Source organism: Hylaeus volcanicus, chromosome 6 (genome assembly GCF_026283585.1).
Source record: "Hylaeus volcanicus isolate JK05 chromosome 6, UHH_iyHylVolc1.0_haploid, whole genome shotgun sequence".
Lineage (NCBI taxonomy): Eukaryota > Metazoa > Arthropoda > Insecta > Hymenoptera > Colletidae > Hylaeus > Hylaeus volcanicus.
Genome location: NC_071981.1, coordinates 2,072,281 through 2,091,371, shown reverse-complemented (window position 1 = coordinate 2,091,371; position 19,091 = coordinate 2,072,281). Strand labels below are relative to the sequence as shown.

Genomic DNA, 19,091 nt, shown 5'->3' with positions numbered 1-19,091 from the left:
TAGTTTAGATGAAACCATCAGAAACGAATACAAACGTAGTATACTTTGATTAGAAGCTTAAATCTGTAAAACGCAGACTTCTTCCCGCGTGCCAAGACGACCGGTGATTCGTTTTATGTCTCACTCAGCACCCTAATTCGCCTCGGCTACTGCTTGGCCAAGCCTCCCCACTAATCGTTCGATAATTATTTTTTTTTTCTTTTGATTTTATGTTTTCGTTGCCCCGCACGCCTTTCCCGCACGCCGTCTCACCGCCTCTAATCAAAAACTACCATCAACGTCGATCACCGTCAACACCATACAACACCGTCTAACCACTGCCAAAATCATCGTCGTTCCTTTAACAAATCATCGTCGTTAAAAATAAAAATCAACCAAAAAATACCAATATCATCGTGTGTATACCTATACACGCGTATGTGTGCGTGTATCCATCATGTGTCGATCCGTCGTTAACACCAAAAAACACACACTCGACGACGTTCACACGCACGTGTGCTAAAAACCAAAAAAATAAATAAACCATACACACGGCGGGGTGTCAGCATTTGAAATCAGACTTAGACGTGGCGCGTGAGATCCCTGCCAGCCAATCAGACTCGGCGATTTCTAGCTTAGCCAAGCGTCCAACGTTGCCGACGCTTCAGACGGGGACGGATCAGGAAGACAACGCCACAACGAGCAGATGGGCGCAGTCGAGTACCAGCGTTAATTACGAGGAGGAGTTGATCGCGATGGAATCGGTGTCCGACGTGCAAGAGGACACGGAAATCAACACCGACGTCGAGACCGAGCTCGTTGGCGACACCGAACCGACGATTTTCAAGGTGCCGCAGCCGAAGAGGACCGCGAAGAGCCGAAGAGCCAGGAAGTTCAAAGCCGGGACCACCAGGCGGCTGAAATATACCTCTTGCGAGGATTTCGATTATTGTAAATACAGCGACGATGACTGCGAGACCAGACAATCCAGTCATCCTTGCTAACTCGACGGCGAACGTCGAGTCGCTGAAGTTACCGGTTAGGGTTACCGTAGAGTTAGGTTTCTTTTTTTTTTTTTTTTTACGACTTTCACTGGCTGCCAGACCAGGCAAGTTTGTCGAATACGTGTGTTTCCGCCAGCCCGTGATAATCCTAGCTGTTATCATCGTTCGCAGGCTGGAGGCTGTAAAACGGTTTGAAGAAATGATAATAAAAATGGGTTTTAACCGTGTGATGATATCCCGTTCACGATGGACCAGGTTCGTTTAACGTCGTCTCCGATGAAATTCTCCGCGTGCTTGTCTGAAACGGATACTAGGGTACTATGAACTTGGTACATTTCGTATTTTAAGCGAACCTTTTTGGAACCAATACTGCGCGTCTTTCCGAAAGTCTATTTATACGCCTTCTTGTACGAATACAATTATATTCGAGGAACGTCTGTCTCGCGAATCGTGATAATCATAGTGATTGAGGAAAATCAGTGCCTTCGAGCGACCTCGTGTCGCGTCGCAACGAACGATTCAAAGAACAAATATTTTTTGAGAATCGACGGAATCCCTTTTAACGACAAGAGATTTCGTCGCAGGTCGACGGGAATTTTAATTTTACTGTTGTAAACTTTTAACTATTTCATGGCCGAATACATAAAAGGTTTGCAAGTTATCGAGCGATAGGATATAATAATACAATGTACTCTGATAAACAGACTGCGGATGTTTACGCATTTATGACAAATAGGAGCATGCAAGAATATATGAGAACGCGCACAAATGCTTAAGTATGTAAAATTTCAAGCATAGAATACATTTTACATTACTTGGAAGATACGAATCTGTAAACGTATTGGGTTGTCCGGAAAGTTCATGCCTATTTTTAAGAAAAATTCAAAGGGATATTTGAATTTTGATATACAGTCAGTGTAAGAAGTATTCGTACAGCAACCCATTTAAAATAAATGGTTCTTGTACGAATACTTATTACACTGACTGTATATTTATTGAATTATATATGTACCATTTTGACCCACAACCTTTCCACCTTTTAAAGAATGTACACATGTTATTTGTTTTCAGCGTTTTCGGTATATTAAGACTTGTACCGCCAACTAAAAATCGGCATGGACTTTCCAGACAGTCCAATATAAATTAGCATGGCCATCCGCAGTCTACTGATTAAATATTTGTACGAATTATGATTTAGATTGTTAAATCGGTGTTTTGTGATTGTGGACCCGTTGCGTTCCTAGCGTTCAACCCTCCAGCTTCAACGAGATGGGCTACGAGCGAATGACTACTTTCGTTTTGTTTGTCTGGAGGGTTTAAAAAGCTATCGAATTCGAGTCTGTGTACCATGTATCTGAAAAGTTTCTACGATGAGTCGTAGATGCACCTAGAACTGGAAGAATGAGTTCAAGACTGTCATGCGACGAGGTAACGAGAGAAACAATCCTGATTATGCGAAAACTCATCTGCATGTATCTTCAACGAAGCATTCAGGAGCAGAGTGATTCCAACTATTGTTAACTCGGTCACAAATGTGTTGCTGTTATTGCTAGAAAAATGTTAAATCCAATATCGATTTTTATACAATTTATTCCACTCTTTAAAACTATCTGCGGAGGAATTAAAGTTTTATCTTATTTGTTCAACAAGATGAGAGTGATCAAGTCACGCGAACGATTACTTCTATTGTTGTAATATAATAATAAAATTAAATTCCGGAACGGTGGAATCGAACAATAATTCGAGCAACGATGGATATAACATTTTTAACTCGTATGTTAGGTTGATGTGAAAGTAACGCAGAATAACGAAGTTAGGAATGGGGTAATAAGATTTAGAATATATTTTTGTTTTTGTTTTTTTATTTTTAAGATGATTGGTGAACGAGAATTAAGAAAAACTCGTTGACAAATTTTCCTCATCCTACCTTGACGTCTTGGATGTTTCGAATTTTTTTTTCTAATAAATTTTTAATTACAGAGAGCTGCGTCGACGTTCTCGTTACTTCTGCATCGTCGTACATTCGCTGCGATCGCTATTAATTTTAAAGAAATCGCATCGATTCGCTCATTTGCCAAGAAACACTTAGAGAGTAAGACTTTTTATACCCAATCCCAAAGATTTTACGCAACAATGATATGGTATTGTTTCTTTTTTCTCTTTTTTTTCGAATAAACGCGTTCTGCCGACAAGGATCTGCTGATATTGCCCCTCTCACTTTCGTCGACCACGCACCTGCTGCTCGTAAGTATTTGATCCGAGTTAAATGTCTCTCGTTTTAACAAATACTGTGTGGCACTCATCGCTAGATACTTCTAAACATACAAATTCTTAGACAACTTGGATTCGATTTGGAAAATGAGATCCACTAGGTATCATGCTCATTAATTATCAGAACCTTTTCGAAAGTTTTCTAGTCTTTGAAAAGCATAAACGTTTCATTCTGGTTCTAATTGTACCGAAAAACTGAATAGGATGAAGTTAGTTAATACTTGCGAGCGGCAGGGTCTACGCCAGGCACGTCGAACTCACTTTTGCTTGAGAACGAATTTGCACTTAAAAGACTTCGAATTCAAACAAATATATATTATTAGATTCTCAAAGATATATTTCCCGTATTCGGAGCATGTTCTCTGCATTCCATTAGGAATACTTATTAACACGTTGATCGCCATGTCACCCATATATGGGTGACAGTGTTTTTCACTCAAGTACTAGAAAGATTAATTCTGAAAGTTAGACGTCACAGGAGACGAATCTAAATGAAGTTGTTAAATTTTGATGTAACTACAAAACTAAATACCACGATAAATGTTTCATTACCTAGACTCTGATAGTCTAAATAATATTTAATGTTAGCAGAAATTTTCAAGAATATTCGTTTGGCAGTCAACGTGTTAAGTAAAATAATAACTACGTTAGAAACTGACAAGTACAGTCGTTTAGCGTTAACAGAAGCCAGCAAGATAAATGCAGAGATCAATCGTGCCTCCAAAATCTAATCGATCCGCGCGTTTGATATGCCTGACGACTAGAACGCGTGCGTTTCGCGATCGTCCGCGTCGATTGATATCTCCTGTTCGCGTCGAGCGAATCCCGTCTAACGAGTTGGTCCAGTTAATCAAGAGAGGCTTCTTCTACCGCTGGAACACGCTTAGCTCGCGCCAGAAAGAAAACGCATCCCGGATTGACAAGGGACCGCCTTTGCGTAGCCGAAGCCTAGATACGACGATTTCGTAGGCTCTGGTGTCGACAGATAACACATTAACACCTTATTTTCCGGGTTGGTAAGAGTTTCGTTTTTTTTCCACCTTTTAGCTCTCTCTTATTATTTTTCGCACTCTTCTCTTCCGCTCTATCTTTTACTATACGCACCCGACGCCTAACAGAACGCGACGCGATGGGTTAATCGTGCAAACTGAAGAATGGAGAATTACTCTTTCAGGGTGGCGGCGGATTGGTGCAGCATTTGAAGAAGAGCTACAGCCTGAGCGATCTGACCGGCGAGAAGGAGGACGAGAATAGAAACACGTCGCACATGCACGACGAGACGGACATGGAAGGTTGCTCGCCGATCCTAGCGCCGCTAATTTCTGCGTATTCTCCCTCGGGAATATCCTTTAGTCCGTTGCTTTGCTCCGTCCCCGCGGCACAGTGGGACAAAACGGCTCTCGGCGATCAAAAATCCGTAACTTTGGTTCTCTTGAAAATATTTTAATGAAATTTTAGGAACTTATTCCCTATACTATGATACTTAAATTGTATTAGTATAAATCAATTTGAGCTACAGGGTGTCGAAATATTCACGTATAAAGTGTAACGCGTTCAATATCTTTCACCTGTTTGACATACTTATTCTTATTTAACCAAAATTCGACTCAAACCTGTTATTAACTATGAGAGAAATGTATTTAGTAATTTAAAAATGACAAGATGTACGTAATAATCATAGAAGTAAGCGTACAAACGTACATACTATTTTCTGTTCGAGTCCTATTTAGTACGATCACCCATTTTCTCGAAATGGGGCACCTAGGAGCACCTGATCTTTGCAGAATCTGATAGAGGATGGTTCACCCTTTCCTGTGATAGCAATTAAACCTCGGACAAGTGCGGACAATTTTTTATAACCATGCGTAAAGTTACAATTTTACTTAAATGTACTTCTCTCCAAGCAGACCCTATTATTTAAAAAGTTGTTAACATTTTGACTTACTTTATGCATTGAATACTATCTATACAAATCTAGTAAACATAATATTTCATTTGAATATCGTCTTTCTGTGCAAAGTTTTTTAGAATCGTATATTGAAGTTAGGAGTAATATCGTAAGCGTTTTTCTTGGACGAATTTCAACTGCCTTTGAATGCGCACCACAGCAAAACGGAATCAAATATCAAAGAACAGATTGCGCTACGTTAAACAGCAATTTATCCTCTATCGATGTACGTAAACAGTTTTTCCATTTTTCGAATTCACGAAAATCGATTTTTGATCGCCGAAAGCCGTTTCGTCCCACCGTGCGCCGATCGTTTAATGATTTTTTGGAAATCGTGAAACGAAAGGAGTTGGTTAGTCGAGGACTTCGTCTTTTTGGGTGCTAGATGCGCGCGAACGATCCCTGGGATGTCGACACTCGAACGTTATTGTTAAAACTGTATCCAACCATGGAAAATTTTAGAAATATTCCCTTAACAATCAAATTATCATATGAATCATTGCATGTATCGATTAACTCCATAAAACAAAAAGTTGAGAAATGCGATGAAATAATGCACATTGGTTTTTAAAATTCCGTTTATAATATAAATTCAAATAGTTATTATAGAGTGCATAAATACAATCATAATACAAATTCAAATAAATATCGTAAAACGCATAAATACAGTTGTAACACAATTTCGAATAATTATTCTAGAATGCAAAAATACAGATGTAGCTTTCATCTATAAAATTAATAAGAAAGAATAGCTAAAAATAATTGTCAGTAATGTTACAATTTGTATGCAACAGTTAATCGATTTGTGCAGTGAACAGTTCAAACTTATTCCTAAAGTACACCGATGGGCGAAACCCTATACTGCGAATAAATCTAAAGTTTACCGATCTCGTTTCCTCTTTCGAACATTTTCCAAACATCGGCAAACTTCGGATTTATTCGAAGCCTAGGGTTTTGCCCATCTCTGCTAAAGTCAATCGTATTTGTTATCGAGCATCCAAAGAGTCCAATCTAAAAGTTCCTAGAACCGATCTCAGTTCTTCGATCGTTCGATCCACGAGTTTACAAACGCTAAATCAGTGCTAGTCTCGTTTCCTTGTTTCAAACACCTGCAAGTCAGTAGATCGATAAACGATTCAGGCTTTATTCTCTACCTCGCGAAAGGTTTGCAGAAATTAAAGCTCTCGCTTACGTTTATAGTGGAACCTCGTCGAAGGGAGCACGTTGGAAGAAGGGGATACAGTCCTCGTCGGACGCAGTCGAGTAGCAATCGCATGGAAATTTACTTCTCTGAAGTGGACGTCGATGTTAGACAACCCAGGCCTAGGGAACCGACAGCTAGCTTAACGTAGGTATTCCCTAGAGCTGTCCTAGCCGAAGCAAAATAAGGAACCGTTTCCTTTAATGCAATTTTCAATTTTAGTAATATAAGATCCTCGGACGACATATCCAGCGGATACAGCAGCGGAGAGGCGTTGCAATCGACTCGCTCATCCCAGGGCGAGTCGTTAGTTAGAACATCGAGCGTCGGTGCAAGAACACGCGCAAAACCCCGCTCCATCACGAAGAAACAACCAGAGGTACGAAATCCGCCTGCTCGAACTCCTATGACAACGTAAATCAAGGCTTAATCGCGCCAGTTCCGAGACCCAATTTCGTTCTCCGACGTGGGGCTTACTCAAATTGAATCTGACGCGTATTCCAAACGCGTCGACATTGAGCCTCGATTAACCGTTCAACTTTGCCACAGTCTATTCGCGAATTATCGACGTCCGTTATTCCTCACTCTTTGTAATAAATTTTTGTGGTATTTGAAGGACGCAGGAGAGGATTCCGACAGCAACGACCCTCCTTCCTCCATAAACATCTCACTTCCGACACCTTTAAGTCTCGTGACCCCCGAACAAGCTCTCGAGATCTTGCTTCTGCTCTCGCAAAACAGTAATGTTGCCGATTATATAAAATTCGATCGTGGTCCCCTTGTCGCAGGTAACGATGACGTGATAGAAAACACCAGTCAACCAGGCCCCCAACCAGAATCTGTAGGTGAACTCTGCTCGGAGTCTCCGACCACGGATGTTCAAATAATTCAGAGTATAGTGACGAAAGCTGATCCCGAGCATTCTACAGAAACGGTGGATGCATCTGTTATCGACCAGTCGCAGCAAGCGAGTACTCCAAATACTGACACCACAGTGGTGACAACACATGATATCAATCACGCGACAACAGTTGCAACCACAGAGGCTTCCTCAAATATAATTCCTTCGGCACTCCTCGAAAAACCGACCGTCGATCGCACAGCAACCGATGAACTTTGCCAGAACAAGTTCGACGAGTTGAAGCAGCTTCTGAGCGAGGCTCACAAGGCCGTTAATAACATCGTCTACTCGCAAGAGAAGTTAAAGCTCAGTGATGATGATATCACCGAGACCCATGACGCGTCTCATAACGAGATCCTGAAGAGAGACGACGTAGATCAGAAGGTATCCTCGAAGACAACCGAGGAAGCGAACATAGCCTCCTCCTTGGATGTATGGACAACTCCAGACGTGTCTCGAAGCAACTCCGATGGTTTTAATCGCGCAGGCAAGTACCACAAGAAGCCAGCACCGAAGGTACCGCTCTCGAAGAGCGAGGAAGACTTGACCGACGACGCTGACTCTCAGAACGCGGTGAAGGCCACTCTGGTGATCAAAACTGGTACGTTGAAGACATTCTCTAACACAGGTGCTGCGAAGGACGTGTTCATCGCCCACGTTGCGGACAAGACTAAATTAAAAAAGTCTAAGAGGCAGAGAACCAAGGAAGGATTCTCTAAACTGTTGACGATTCCGAAGAGCATCTTCCACGGTGCCTTTAACAGGGATCACAAAGGTTCGTCCAAGACTGATGATTCGAGTCTAAATTTGAGCGCTAGTCAGTCGAGATCGAACAGCATCGAGCCACAGGAAACGATCATAGAACTTGCTCCTAAATCGTCGATCTCGAGTCAAGGATCGAACGATCAGAACGATCAGAACGACGATAAGAGCGATAATGAGACTTCCACCAGCTCTGATACTTACACGCTTGCGTCGAATAACGATACAGATACAAAAACAATCGAAGAGCAGAAGGCTCAAATCGCAAACGAGGAGAAAGCTGCAACGGTGAACCCAGAGTCTCAAATAAGAGAAATGTCTCGGTCGCCTAAAGCCGTGAAAAAGATGGAGTCAGACATTTATTAAGCTTTTATCGCAAACAACGAATTTAATATAAGCGTTAGTCGGGTCTCGTTGACTGGTTTTCGGAAGCGAATTAAACAAACCTTGTGTCACCTCATCCTTCCCCATCCTCCTCACTGTTTAATACTCTACCATACTGGAAGTCTGGAGAGAAGAATCGGATTAATTCGTTCAGATCGTATGGAAATGGTTTACTAGAGTGTTTTCTGATTCGTAATTTCTTAGTCACTAACCACTTAGAGAGTGTTTTATCCTAAATGCGCATGCGGTTAGTCTGTTAACACTTTACTGCAACCTGTTAATCGTGTTGTTGATTGTGTATTTACAATACCCAATTCGACGAAACAAACGAAGCTTTAATATATCTCGTATGAGTCCAGAATGAGTCCTCGATACAGAGGCTTTCTTGCAAATAGTGTTGCGTGTTCTTCCCCAAAAACACAACGAGTTTTATACAAAGATTGAGCGTTGACCCTGAGCATTCCACGATTGCATTAGCGTTCCACTCAATAACGAACGATTCGTTTGTGCGTTCCAGATAACAAACTTCGCTACCCTCCCCCGCAGCAAGAAGATAAGTAAGAAGAAGGTAGCATGAAATTTAGGGACTGCTGCTGATCGCATCAAGGAATAAACCACCGACCGTTCTCCCGACGGCTATGATTGATTCAGGATCAGCAGCGGACGAGGCTGAACTCATGCAACGCGTATTGCATAACGACGTTGTGTCCTAGCATTAGCGTTACACGATACGTTTGTATATAGTTCTCGCACGAAGCAAACGAAATTCTCGTCGTTTATGTTGAAACATCCAAGTAAGTCGTTAACGGAAGAACCGTTGCAACCAGTAAGCCCCGAATCTGAAGAATGCGAGCTCACCGCTACGTTATGGCGTAGCCTGAAGAGCAGCCTTCTTCGGTTTCGAGGCCCTGTAGTTTGAGTCGACCAGTTTACTCGGGAATCCTAGGAAAAAGCTATAGCAATTTTTTGATCGTGACTGGTCGTAATAACACCGTTGCTCACGGTCATCCAAAATGGTCTTAGACTCGCATTACGCCTTTGATTGCATACCCTCGAGCCTCGTGCATAACGTCGTTTCAGTCGAGAGTTTTTTTTACACACCAACGTTGAACGGTAGCAAAGGTGAACTTGTTTACCGCACTCGCAAACAATGTTGCTTAAGATCAAGCGTAGACCTCACCGACTAAGACACACAGCGTGTCGTATACGGGAATATCCATCAGCGTGGAATCTCATTTCCTAAGCTTTTCTAAACTGTAGCTCCGATATTTTGTAAATTGCTCGGATCGCCATAAAGGAGGAGAAACGTCCTTAGGAGGACACGAGTTTAAGCCACGACGGTTTGAAAGACAGAAATGAATTCTAGTCAAGAAACAACATGAACTCAGGCATCTCTCGCATAGTGCCACTTAACTTTCGATAATTTGTCTATACGACTATACTTAGCCATTATTCGGAGACGCGCGGCGATTAATCCGTAAGTGACTGCGAATCGAGTCGTCCTTCTTTTTCATGGAAATTAGAAGTCGAAGTACTGGGTGTGTTTGTAAAAACCGTAGGTAATTCTAGGGTCCCGTCGATGACCAACGATTCCGAAAAGTTAACCAAGGTTGTGTTCCCATTCGCGCAATGCAAGGAGAGCATAAAGCCGGCGACAGACTTGCAACAAAACATTGTAATGTAACGCGAGCATTCGCTTAATTTGGTGGACTAGCGAGCGACGAACCGAGCCGTTCTTGCGCTCGGTTCGCGCTCGACCGTGCTCCATTGGTCTGTTGGTTTTTTTGACGAACCTCTTTGATCGTCTACTTTTCACTCAACTGAGTAGGAAGCATTGAGAGAGAATTCAGCCGAGAGTTCGAAGCGAGCATTCGTGATTCCAAAAAGGACCTTGTAATGTAACGTTGATGTCGAACCGTAAAATTCGTGCCGGGCAGTTACATTACAGCGTTCTGTTGCAAATCAGTCGCCGGCTTAACGCGTTCGACATACCTCGATGTGTGCTGACTTTGAAAAGCAATCTTTTTTAAACGTTTCGAACGCGTTCTGCGCACTATACATTGCGCTCGTGGGAATCTTCAATGCTCCGATGACTTAGTTTGTTTCAGTGTTCAAGCATTCTAAAAAAAGAATTGCGACTGATCGCTATCGAGATTGACGATCGTTGAACTATATGTACGCGAAGCCTCGCTCGAGATACCCAGTCCATATTATATTTCTTGCTCGCGGTTTCTTAACTAGAGTATATGTTAACTATTGCTTCTAAAATGTCGTATCTTGTTCACGTTATTTTTTTTATTGCGCGCGGTGAATCGTGCAGATTATTTACGCACAAGTGCTACGACCACTTTGAATGAGAAACGTGGAAAGAGTTTAATTAACGATGTTAACAAATTCGTGCATATAGTTTATCATGCTATGATCTAAATGTCATTATAAATCTTGGGCTAACCCTAAGCCAGTACTGCTTTTGAGAGCAAAGAAATTTCTTCCACTTTGTCTCCATTATAATATACAGGAAGGCCACACTTAAGCAGCCAATACATTCTGTGCTCGAGATTAAACACGTCCCTACTTTCACACCGATGAACGGAGAATAGTCAGAGGTAGATGGTCCATGATTTTTGCAGTCAACATTCTCTACCCTAAGTATGATTAATGCTTATTCAGGGTGGCCCAAAGTAGTTTGTATTTAATTTGATTTATTAGGTTGTTCCAAAAGTTTCTTTTGCTTTATTAATATGTAATGCATGCACAATAGTTTATGATTTATGTTACATTACTGAATTGTGCACGATTCATTTCGCTCCATTACTGTTACAACATGAATATCTATGAAATTAGATTGTCTCTTTATATAAACACGACCACAGAAAATAATTGAGTGCAACTCGCGAAAGAAACTTTCGGGACAACCTAATACAATTCGTTATTTATTGTACCACTTATTTTGAGATATCCTTGTATGTATAAATCCGATGTGTTATCCGCCTATGGACAGAACCGCTTTTAGAGGGAAAAAAGCGATGTCGAGAAACTTTGTACGTGGAACGTAACGTGTATTATCATTCGGTTAAGACTTTGTTACATCGTATAATTGTTGATTTTACCAAGCACGTTCTATGCGATTTTCACAGTTATATGTTACCAAACGAAAATGCAGCTGGTGCCACGATATCGTAATACATAGGTACTTGATAAATATATAGAGTCATAACGCGGAGCTTTGGCTTCACAAATTTGACATTCGCGATTGTTTATTAGTACATTGAAAACAGCATTTGCTGCATTTTTGTTGGTAACGGCTCGAAGCTCGTCAGAGAAAACTAACCAATTGTAATTTATATGTATCGTTACTCCTCAGCTATCTTGATATTTGTGCATAAGTGCGTGTCTGTGTGTATGTGTATGCATGTGAAAGCGAGGATGAGAGACAGACAGACAGACAGACAGAGAGGGGGGGGGAGGGAGAGAAAGACATGCTCAACTAAGAATATTTACCCATGTTCGAAGGGAAAAAGATATTCCTAGATTCTTTACGATATCTCGATATTATTCGAGTATTGTTCTTTGTAATCATTAAGCATTTCCGGCGTGACGATATTGCGCTGAGAACTGTACGGTGCTGCGAATATTTGAATTTGTTTTATAGTTACATATTCCTGCAAAATACGAAAAACCTGTGTGTTCTGAGCAGAGTTGAGAATGTCAGAAACTTTTATGAAGGATGTGGCTTGATCGGTACACAGTATTTCGATTTAAGTATATCTGTAGTCAATAAAGTGACATTAAAGAATTACAACAAATTTGATTAAAAATTAACCATTCAATTTTGTAATATAAATAGTTCTCATTGATGCTGCTAGACGCCGAATGGCTTAGTATCACCTCCTTTGACGGCTCCTGACTGCCCCTGACGGCATGTGACAGCAACTTACTACAAAACCTTTAACAAAGTCGCAGGGCTTAAAAGTTCAACAGAGTTCCATCACAAAATACCTCCTAGTACTTTCTAAAGCCTCCTAACATTTCCTAACACCTTCTAACACTTCCTTACACCCCCCAAAAATCCTTTAAACACCTACTAACACCTTCTAACATCTTCTACTAACTCTTGAAACTTTCTAATATATCCTAAAACCTTCTATGACACCTCCTGACATCTCCAAACAACTCCTAATACATTCCAACCCCCGCAGAATTAACAAAATTGTAAATCGCCCCTCGCGGGACTTCAACAAAGTTGCAAGTCAACATGGTTGCAAATCGCTTCTCGCGGGACTTCAACGAAGTTGCAAATCGCCCTCGCGGGACTTCAAAGTTGCAAATCAACATTGTTGCAAATCGCTTCTCGTAGGACTTCAACAAAGTTTGCAATCAACATTGTTGCAAATCGCTCCCGGAATTCAACAAGGTCGCCAGTTCAACAATGTTGCGAATCACCCGTCGGGGGACTTCAACAAAGTTGCAAGTTCAACACCAAGCGGTTTGCAACATTGTCGAATTCCCGCGAGAGGCGATGTGCAACATTGTTGAACTGGCGACTTTGTTGAATTCCGGGAGGGGCGATTTGCAACATTGTGGAACCAAGAAATATCATAGATGTGAGGCGAAATTATAGGGAACTATACCAGGAAGTAAAGGGAATTATACCAGCGAATGGAGGAATATTAAAGGGGAATATATGTAAAGTAATGGAGGGAAATTAAAGGGAAGTTTACCAAGAAAATGAAGGGAAATTAAAGGGAGATAACACAGGAATGAAGAGCAATTAGGGGGGAATGTCACAGAAATGAAGGGAAATTAAAGAGAAATGTGCCAGAAATTGTAGGGAAATTAAAAGGGTATATGTTAAGAAATGAAAGAAAATTAATGGGAAGTATGGCAGAAAATAATCGGAAATTAAAGAGGAATCTCAAGTGGTGTCAGAAGGTATTCGGGGATTTTAGAGGGTGTTTGAAGGCATCAGGAGGTGTTAGGAAGTGTTGGGAAATGTTAGATGGTGTTAGAGGTATTAGAGGTATTGTTTGGAGATGTCAGGAGATGTGTTAGAAGGTGTTAGGATATGTCAGGAATTATTAGGATATGTTAGATGTTAGATGTGCCCCTGTTATGCGGCAACCTATGCTAGCCGGTTTGTCGAGTTGGTTGTCATCTCGTAGCCGCAAAGATGCCCGTGTTATGCGGCACCTAAACTAGCCGGTTTGTCGGTTCGGTTGTCATCTTGTAGTCGCAGAAGTCCTTTATTATGCGGTAACTTCTACTAGCCTGTTTGTCTGTTCGGTTGTCATCTCGAAATTGCTGAGAACTTTCGACCATATGGTCGAAGTAGAACCCTTTAGTTAGTGGCGCCATGTAGCAGCAACTTTGAGAACTATTTTTACTACAAACTTGGACGTTTTCACACCGATGCCGCCACTGGTTCTAAAGTTCGGTAATTGTCGCTGCATTTATTCATAAAATGCTAAATTTTGCATATTAACTAATACGTTGTTGTGTTATAAATCAAGGAATCGTATGAATTATTCATTATTTATGATAAGTAAAGAATTGACTAAAAGGTTTCGCTGACGTGGTATGTTAGTTTTATCTATTCCCCAGTAGATGGCGGAAACACCCTATGAAATGTTGAATATTCTAATCATCTGTGAGCACGATCAATGCCAATTATAGCAGAAGATTGTTTTCATACGTTCACGTGTGTTTTAATTTTGTATCGTTTTACACTGTTAGAAACATTTCGTTATATTACTTTGAATTACAAATGGCGCGGAACAATGATACTGTCTCGTTTATAAGCACACCTGGCTTTTGTTCCGATTGTGGATCAATTTTGCCTCTGCTGAATGACTACGGGGATGTTAAATGTTATGGTTGCAAACGAAGCTGGGGTCCTGAAGGTACTCGTTACCTTTATTACTGTTTGTTACGAATACAATTAAAACCTGCTATTTTTTCTTACTGGTTTTCAAATTGTATCTAATGTGCTATTATTTACTTTAGCTTTTGGAGATATGGCAATGTCTTATACTATCCATTTTAACGATAAAAATGTTTATGGATCTACTAAACAACAGGAAGACAACGAAGATGATGCAGAAGGTCCAATAGTTGAACGAAAATGTCCACAGTGCAATAATGATAAAATGTCATACGCTACCTTGCAGTTGAGGTCTGCAGATGAAGGACAAACTGTTTTCTACACATGCACAAAATGCAAGTATGTTTCTTTTATTATCGTATGTTTAGAAGAATGAATTCAAGGAATACACTTAGTTCATATTATTTGCAGCTTCTGTAGTAGTATTAATAGAATTATTTCAATTGAATTTTATAAAGCATTTTTCTCAGCCAATGATAGTACAATGTAAATGTGTGTATACTTTGCAGTAACAGTAGATTATATAGAAACATGTAATATTTTTTCCAGATACAAAGAGACAGAGAACTCTTAATATAAATTCACATTGCACATTTGAGAATTTCCAAGAGTACTAACAATTTGATCAATTACTCTGGGGCAATCGTCGAAACATGAACACTCTTTGTTAATAAAACATAGAGCTTTATTCATGATACACTCAACAAATATCAATGAAGGGACAATAATAATTTCATAATACCGCTGGATTATCATTATATTTTTGTCCTATTTATGTGTGGTTGGGTACTTTTAATTATGTATTTTTTAATTGTATATACTCGATTAAATATTTTGTACAATATGTCGGAATGAAAGTTAACAATTAGTTTAAGAAATTTCTGTTAATTCGTTCTCGAAACCATTACAGTGGTCCTTTCATTATAAAATCGACGTATTTAAAGAGTTTGTTAGTACATTGCTTAGACTATGGATAGACTTAATTGTTACTAGTAGTCGCAGTATCATATTTTTAATAGTAAAGAGAAATAGATGAGCTATATTACGTCCAGGAATTTTTTTAACAAACAGCCCATTAATTTAATTATATACACGACGAGAAAGATCTTAAACTACGATAGTTGAAGGCTTCGTTATCCTAACGTTAATAAAAACCAACAAGAAGAAATTTATTTTTATAATCAAACAATGTTCTTTAACGATTATATTAATTTACACAATCTACGGTTGTGCATTTGTATATTTATAACATAAAACAACATAGCTAACACTAGCAACTCGTATCACATAAACGATTGTAAAACAATGAAAGCTCTGTTAACGGTTGTATTAACTATTAATAATGTACGAGTCGTGCACCATCACCGATCATTTCTAAACTAAATAAAACATTAAATACCATCAACAATATCATTGCATATGTTTCTTTGACTTCCTTTCCTTCCTGTTTTTATAAACATCCTACAGACAGTTAATAATCATTTACTTCACATCCTTCATTTACTTCCAAATCTCACATGCCTCGCATAAAACAACGAAACGAAAAAGGAAAACACGGTTTTATGATTTATTATTAAAAGAGCGACCTTTGTTATCGTCGCGCAACGTTTAGCAATGTTTCCTCGTCAACAACGAAGCATTTGACACCTCTTGTTTCCCTCAAAGGTGTCAAATCTTCAGGGAACTAATCTTTCCGCGGTGTTCCTTCTCCATTTTTCCTTTATTATTTATAGAATTCTCTCGTGTAGGGTTCGTTAGGCCTTCGATGTTACAGACGGTACTGATCTACTCGAGAAAAATATATTAAAACAATTCTACTGATCAGTCTACCGATGGAAATTAAACGAAGATGAACATTTGTGAGGTACATTTATAAGGGGTTGATTTAAGGTTGATTTTTGTCATTTTCGTTAGCACTTTCGTACACTTGCTATTGCAAATACCGACTTAAAATATCGTTGCGATACAATTAACCCTATCTGCTGTATCAGCAGAAAAGAATTCAGATCAAATTTCAACCTTGGAGTTCTGAGCTTGTACTCCGGACGGGGGAGGGAGGGGGGGGGCTGGGCTGGGCTCACCCTCTCATCAGGAAGCACGAGGAACGGGGAGGAACGTTTATTGTACTCGGGGTTCTTCACGTCGAGTGTACCTATTTAGTTTTCTCTCTTGATTATATACACTAACGCTTCATATTACATATTGTACATCGAGTATGTACAAATGACAAGGTATTTACAGGTGGAATGTGAGGCAGGTGACGCGAAGGATCTAGATTGTCGTTTCTCATCGATGCTGCGATCATGAGGCTTCGTAACACTCGTCCAAGAAGTTCTCTAATGAGTGATACAAGTGGGACCTGGACTGAGCGATCCCGTGGTCCTCGTCAGTGTAGGTCTGCACAGAAAATGACAATTGTTAATCCAAGTATTCCTAGACAAACTTTCGTATACACAAATTATTAAATTAATAAGCCGCTGATGTTAATTTATTCAATCTACCAATTTATTAATTTATCGTATAATCAATCAAGATGATCTATATCATTTTAATAATAATAGTTCTCAAAAAGGAGACAAGGATTAGATTCTTGAGGCATTGAGATTTATTTAACGACGGTCCCTTTATTCTTCTTAAAAGTCCGAGAACATAGCGTGCTCAATGAAACAACGAAGCCCCAGAAAACAGAAAATGGGTGGCAATATGATCGCGGCAAAAATATGCCAGTCTTGTCTCGGGGTCGCGATTATTATTTAAATGAAAAGCCTCTGTGCGAAACTTGAATACGCGACAAAATTTGTTTACTAGTACGCAGTTTTCCGCCTCGTTCCGTAGATTATAATCGTCAACGTTAAACATTGCGAAACGCAAAGGAAGCACGTACGCGCACGTCGACCGAAATAATTTTCTACCATTTCGGGACAATGTTCATAAATCGTTCACCGTTTGAAGCAATTTTCTGTTAAAGCGTTTAACTACCCCGACCCCCGAAAAGACAAGTTAATCTTTGTGAAATTTTAACACGAGGACAGTGCAACGTGGAAAGCTGCCATTATAATACACGAATGAGTACATTTTGAAGCGTGGTTTGTACAATTTATGTCGAGAAATATTGGAAAATCTTCGACATTTTGGAAGTGAATAGCGTTTAGAAAAATATCGATGCGACGACATTGTTGGATATTTCTTAATACAAATTTTAGAGTACACTTCAAAGTGTATACATCAATGCATTTGAATTTGGGGTTCCTACAATGTCTAGTTTTGGTATTAAACCTTCTTCAAGTCGATCTGTTTAGAGAGATCAAGATACTCAAAGTTACACGTTAAATAAAGTATTTACTTTACACTCTGTTATCAATCTCTGGATAAAAAAAATATTTAACAAGGGACATAGCTGCCCGAAACGATCCTCTTGATGCAACATATTAGCTTACTAAAGTTTCGTCGTCATAATTATAAAGTTAACGACGTACCTGCTGTCGGAACAGTATATCCTTCTGCTCGAGAACCTTGGCTAGCAGCAGAGATTGTTGATAGTGCACGTTGTCGTCTAGGGTCCCATGGATCAGGTAGTACATCTTCGTTTTAATATTGTCTACTTTGTTGAGGAGTTGGCCTTGCTCGTAGCCGTGGAGATTGTCGTAAACCGTCGGCAAACCCATGAACCTCTCCGTGTAAATTGAATCTGCACATAACAGTAATTGCGAAGTTAGTTTCCCATTCGTGATCCTTTCCACTTATTCTACTTCGTTTCATTCCAGTCATCTTTCACATTACATACAAGTCTCTTTCAATCATGACCCTATACTTTTCTTAATTTATTTCTGAATATCTACTTTCTCAATTTCCAAACGGGCAACTTGTTTTCCCAAGTGACCATTATACCCTCCACGTTTAACATTTCTCGACATCCCAATGTATCGATATTTCAGTTTTCCTGTTCTTCAATTTCCCGATCTTCCATTTTCTAGTTTCCTTTCTACGTCACTTATAAATGCACCTTGCAATGGAACTTTCATCGTCGTTATATTCTTCTACGTTATTCTTTGCGAGGGGAATCGCAATTAATTCCACCGTTTAACATTCCCAAACACGACAATCGCAGCCGTTTAACGATGTCTTCGAAAGATTTAATTAAATACCTAGCCAGACGGTCAGCCGTTTCAGTCGTTCCCTAGCGATCGCCTCTGCGACGAAGGAAACGTAACGAATGAAAAACGCCACGCTTTCCGCGTAATTGTGCCCCGTGAATTACACCCAGCGTGCTACTTAATTAATCCGTGGAGGTTGCCGGGGAAAATTGCTTCGCGCCTATAATACGTCCGTGTTCGCCGCGAATGCCAAGGATATTAAGCTTTCCCGCTGTTTCGGAAGCAACAATGGCCAGGTTCGAAATAAAATATTGTTGAACACTTGCCCACTGATACCCCAAGTAACATTTTTAAACAAAATTAAAAGAAGATTGATACTACTCGGTACTATATTTCTTACAAAAATATCCTTCGAAATAATAAATGAATTTACTATTATAGTCCGAGTGCTCGCGACATAAAATTTCGGCCAATTTCATTACAAATATCCTTTTGTCAAATATCCTATTTGACTGTTTTCTACTAAAGAATAAAAATAATCCAAGGCTTCGCTAGAAAGTCGTAAACATGTAAGAAATAACAGTATCTTTGACTGAAATCATTATTACTGAAATTTTTAGAATGTATTGTTGACATACCAAATTGCATAAAAAAGTTGGTCTGACA

At 39.8% G+C, this 19,091-nt stretch overlaps 3 protein-coding genes across 13 annotated transcripts in view; 2 read left to right on the top strand and 1 right to left on the bottom strand.

Annotated features, from left to right (window-relative positions):
• Positions 1 to 12,246, top strand: part of LOC128877949 (uncharacterized) — a 37,123-nt gene extending 24,877 nt beyond the window's left edge. For 7 of the 8 annotated variants that reach the window (XM_054125646.1, XM_054125651.1, XM_054125647.1 and 4 more), the window contains 5 exons: positions 4,429 to 4,606; positions 6,403 to 6,550; positions 6,626 to 6,782; positions 7,020 to 8,607; positions 8,968 to 12,246. In XM_054125646.1, the coding sequence (XP_053981621.1) occupies positions 4,429 to 4,606; positions 6,403 to 6,550; positions 6,626 to 6,782; positions 7,020 to 8,432 (1,896 nt within the window). In that variant the 3' untranslated portion in view covers positions 8,433 to 8,607; positions 8,968 to 12,246. The remainder of the gene's footprint in view (positions 1 to 4,428; positions 4,607 to 6,402; positions 6,551 to 6,625; positions 6,783 to 7,019; positions 8,608 to 8,967) is intronic. The other variant, XM_054125650.1, reaches the window with a different exon arrangement.
• A 1,821-nt stretch (positions 12,247 to 14,067) lies between these two features.
• LOC128877936 (DNA-directed RNA polymerase I subunit RPA12) lies at positions 14,068 to 15,741 on the top strand. The gene is made up of 3 exons (XM_054125624.1): positions 14,068 to 14,350; positions 14,454 to 14,670; positions 14,881 to 15,741. The coding sequence occupies exons 1-3, from the start codon at positions 14,215 to 14,217 to the stop codon at positions 14,903 to 14,905; spliced, it is 378 nt and encodes a 125-aa protein (XP_053981599.1). The 5' UTR covers positions 14,068 to 14,214; the 3' UTR covers positions 14,906 to 15,741.
• LOC128877935 (venom dipeptidyl peptidase 4) overlaps positions 15,071 to 19,091 on the bottom strand; it is a 242,597-nt gene continuing 238,576 nt past the window's right edge. For all 4 annotated transcript variants that reach the window (XM_054125620.1, XM_054125622.1, XM_054125619.1 and 1 more), the window contains 2 exons: positions 17,808 to 18,019; positions 15,071 to 16,728 (listed from right to left, as the gene is read on the bottom strand). In XM_054125620.1, the coding sequence (XP_053981595.1) occupies positions 16,633 to 16,728; positions 17,808 to 18,019 (308 nt within the window). In that variant the 3' untranslated portion in view covers positions 15,071 to 16,632. The remainder of the gene's footprint in view (positions 16,729 to 17,807; positions 18,020 to 19,091) is intronic.

What these genes read in the sequence shown, in the direction of transcription:
- LOC128877936 (XM_054125624.1), top strand. Translation starts at nt 14,215, where the DNA reads ATGGCGCGGAACAATGATACTGTCTCGTTTATAAGCACACCTGGCTTT. An exon ending in ACGAAGCTGGGGTCCTGAAG is followed by an intron (nt 14,351 to 14,453) that starts GTACTCGTTACC and finishes TATTTACTTTAG; the next exon opens with CTTTTGGAGATATGGCAATG. An exon ending in TACACATGCACAAAATGCAA is followed by an intron (nt 14,671 to 14,880) that starts GTATGTTTCTTT and finishes TATTTTTTCCAG; the next exon opens with ATACAAAGAGACAGAGAACT.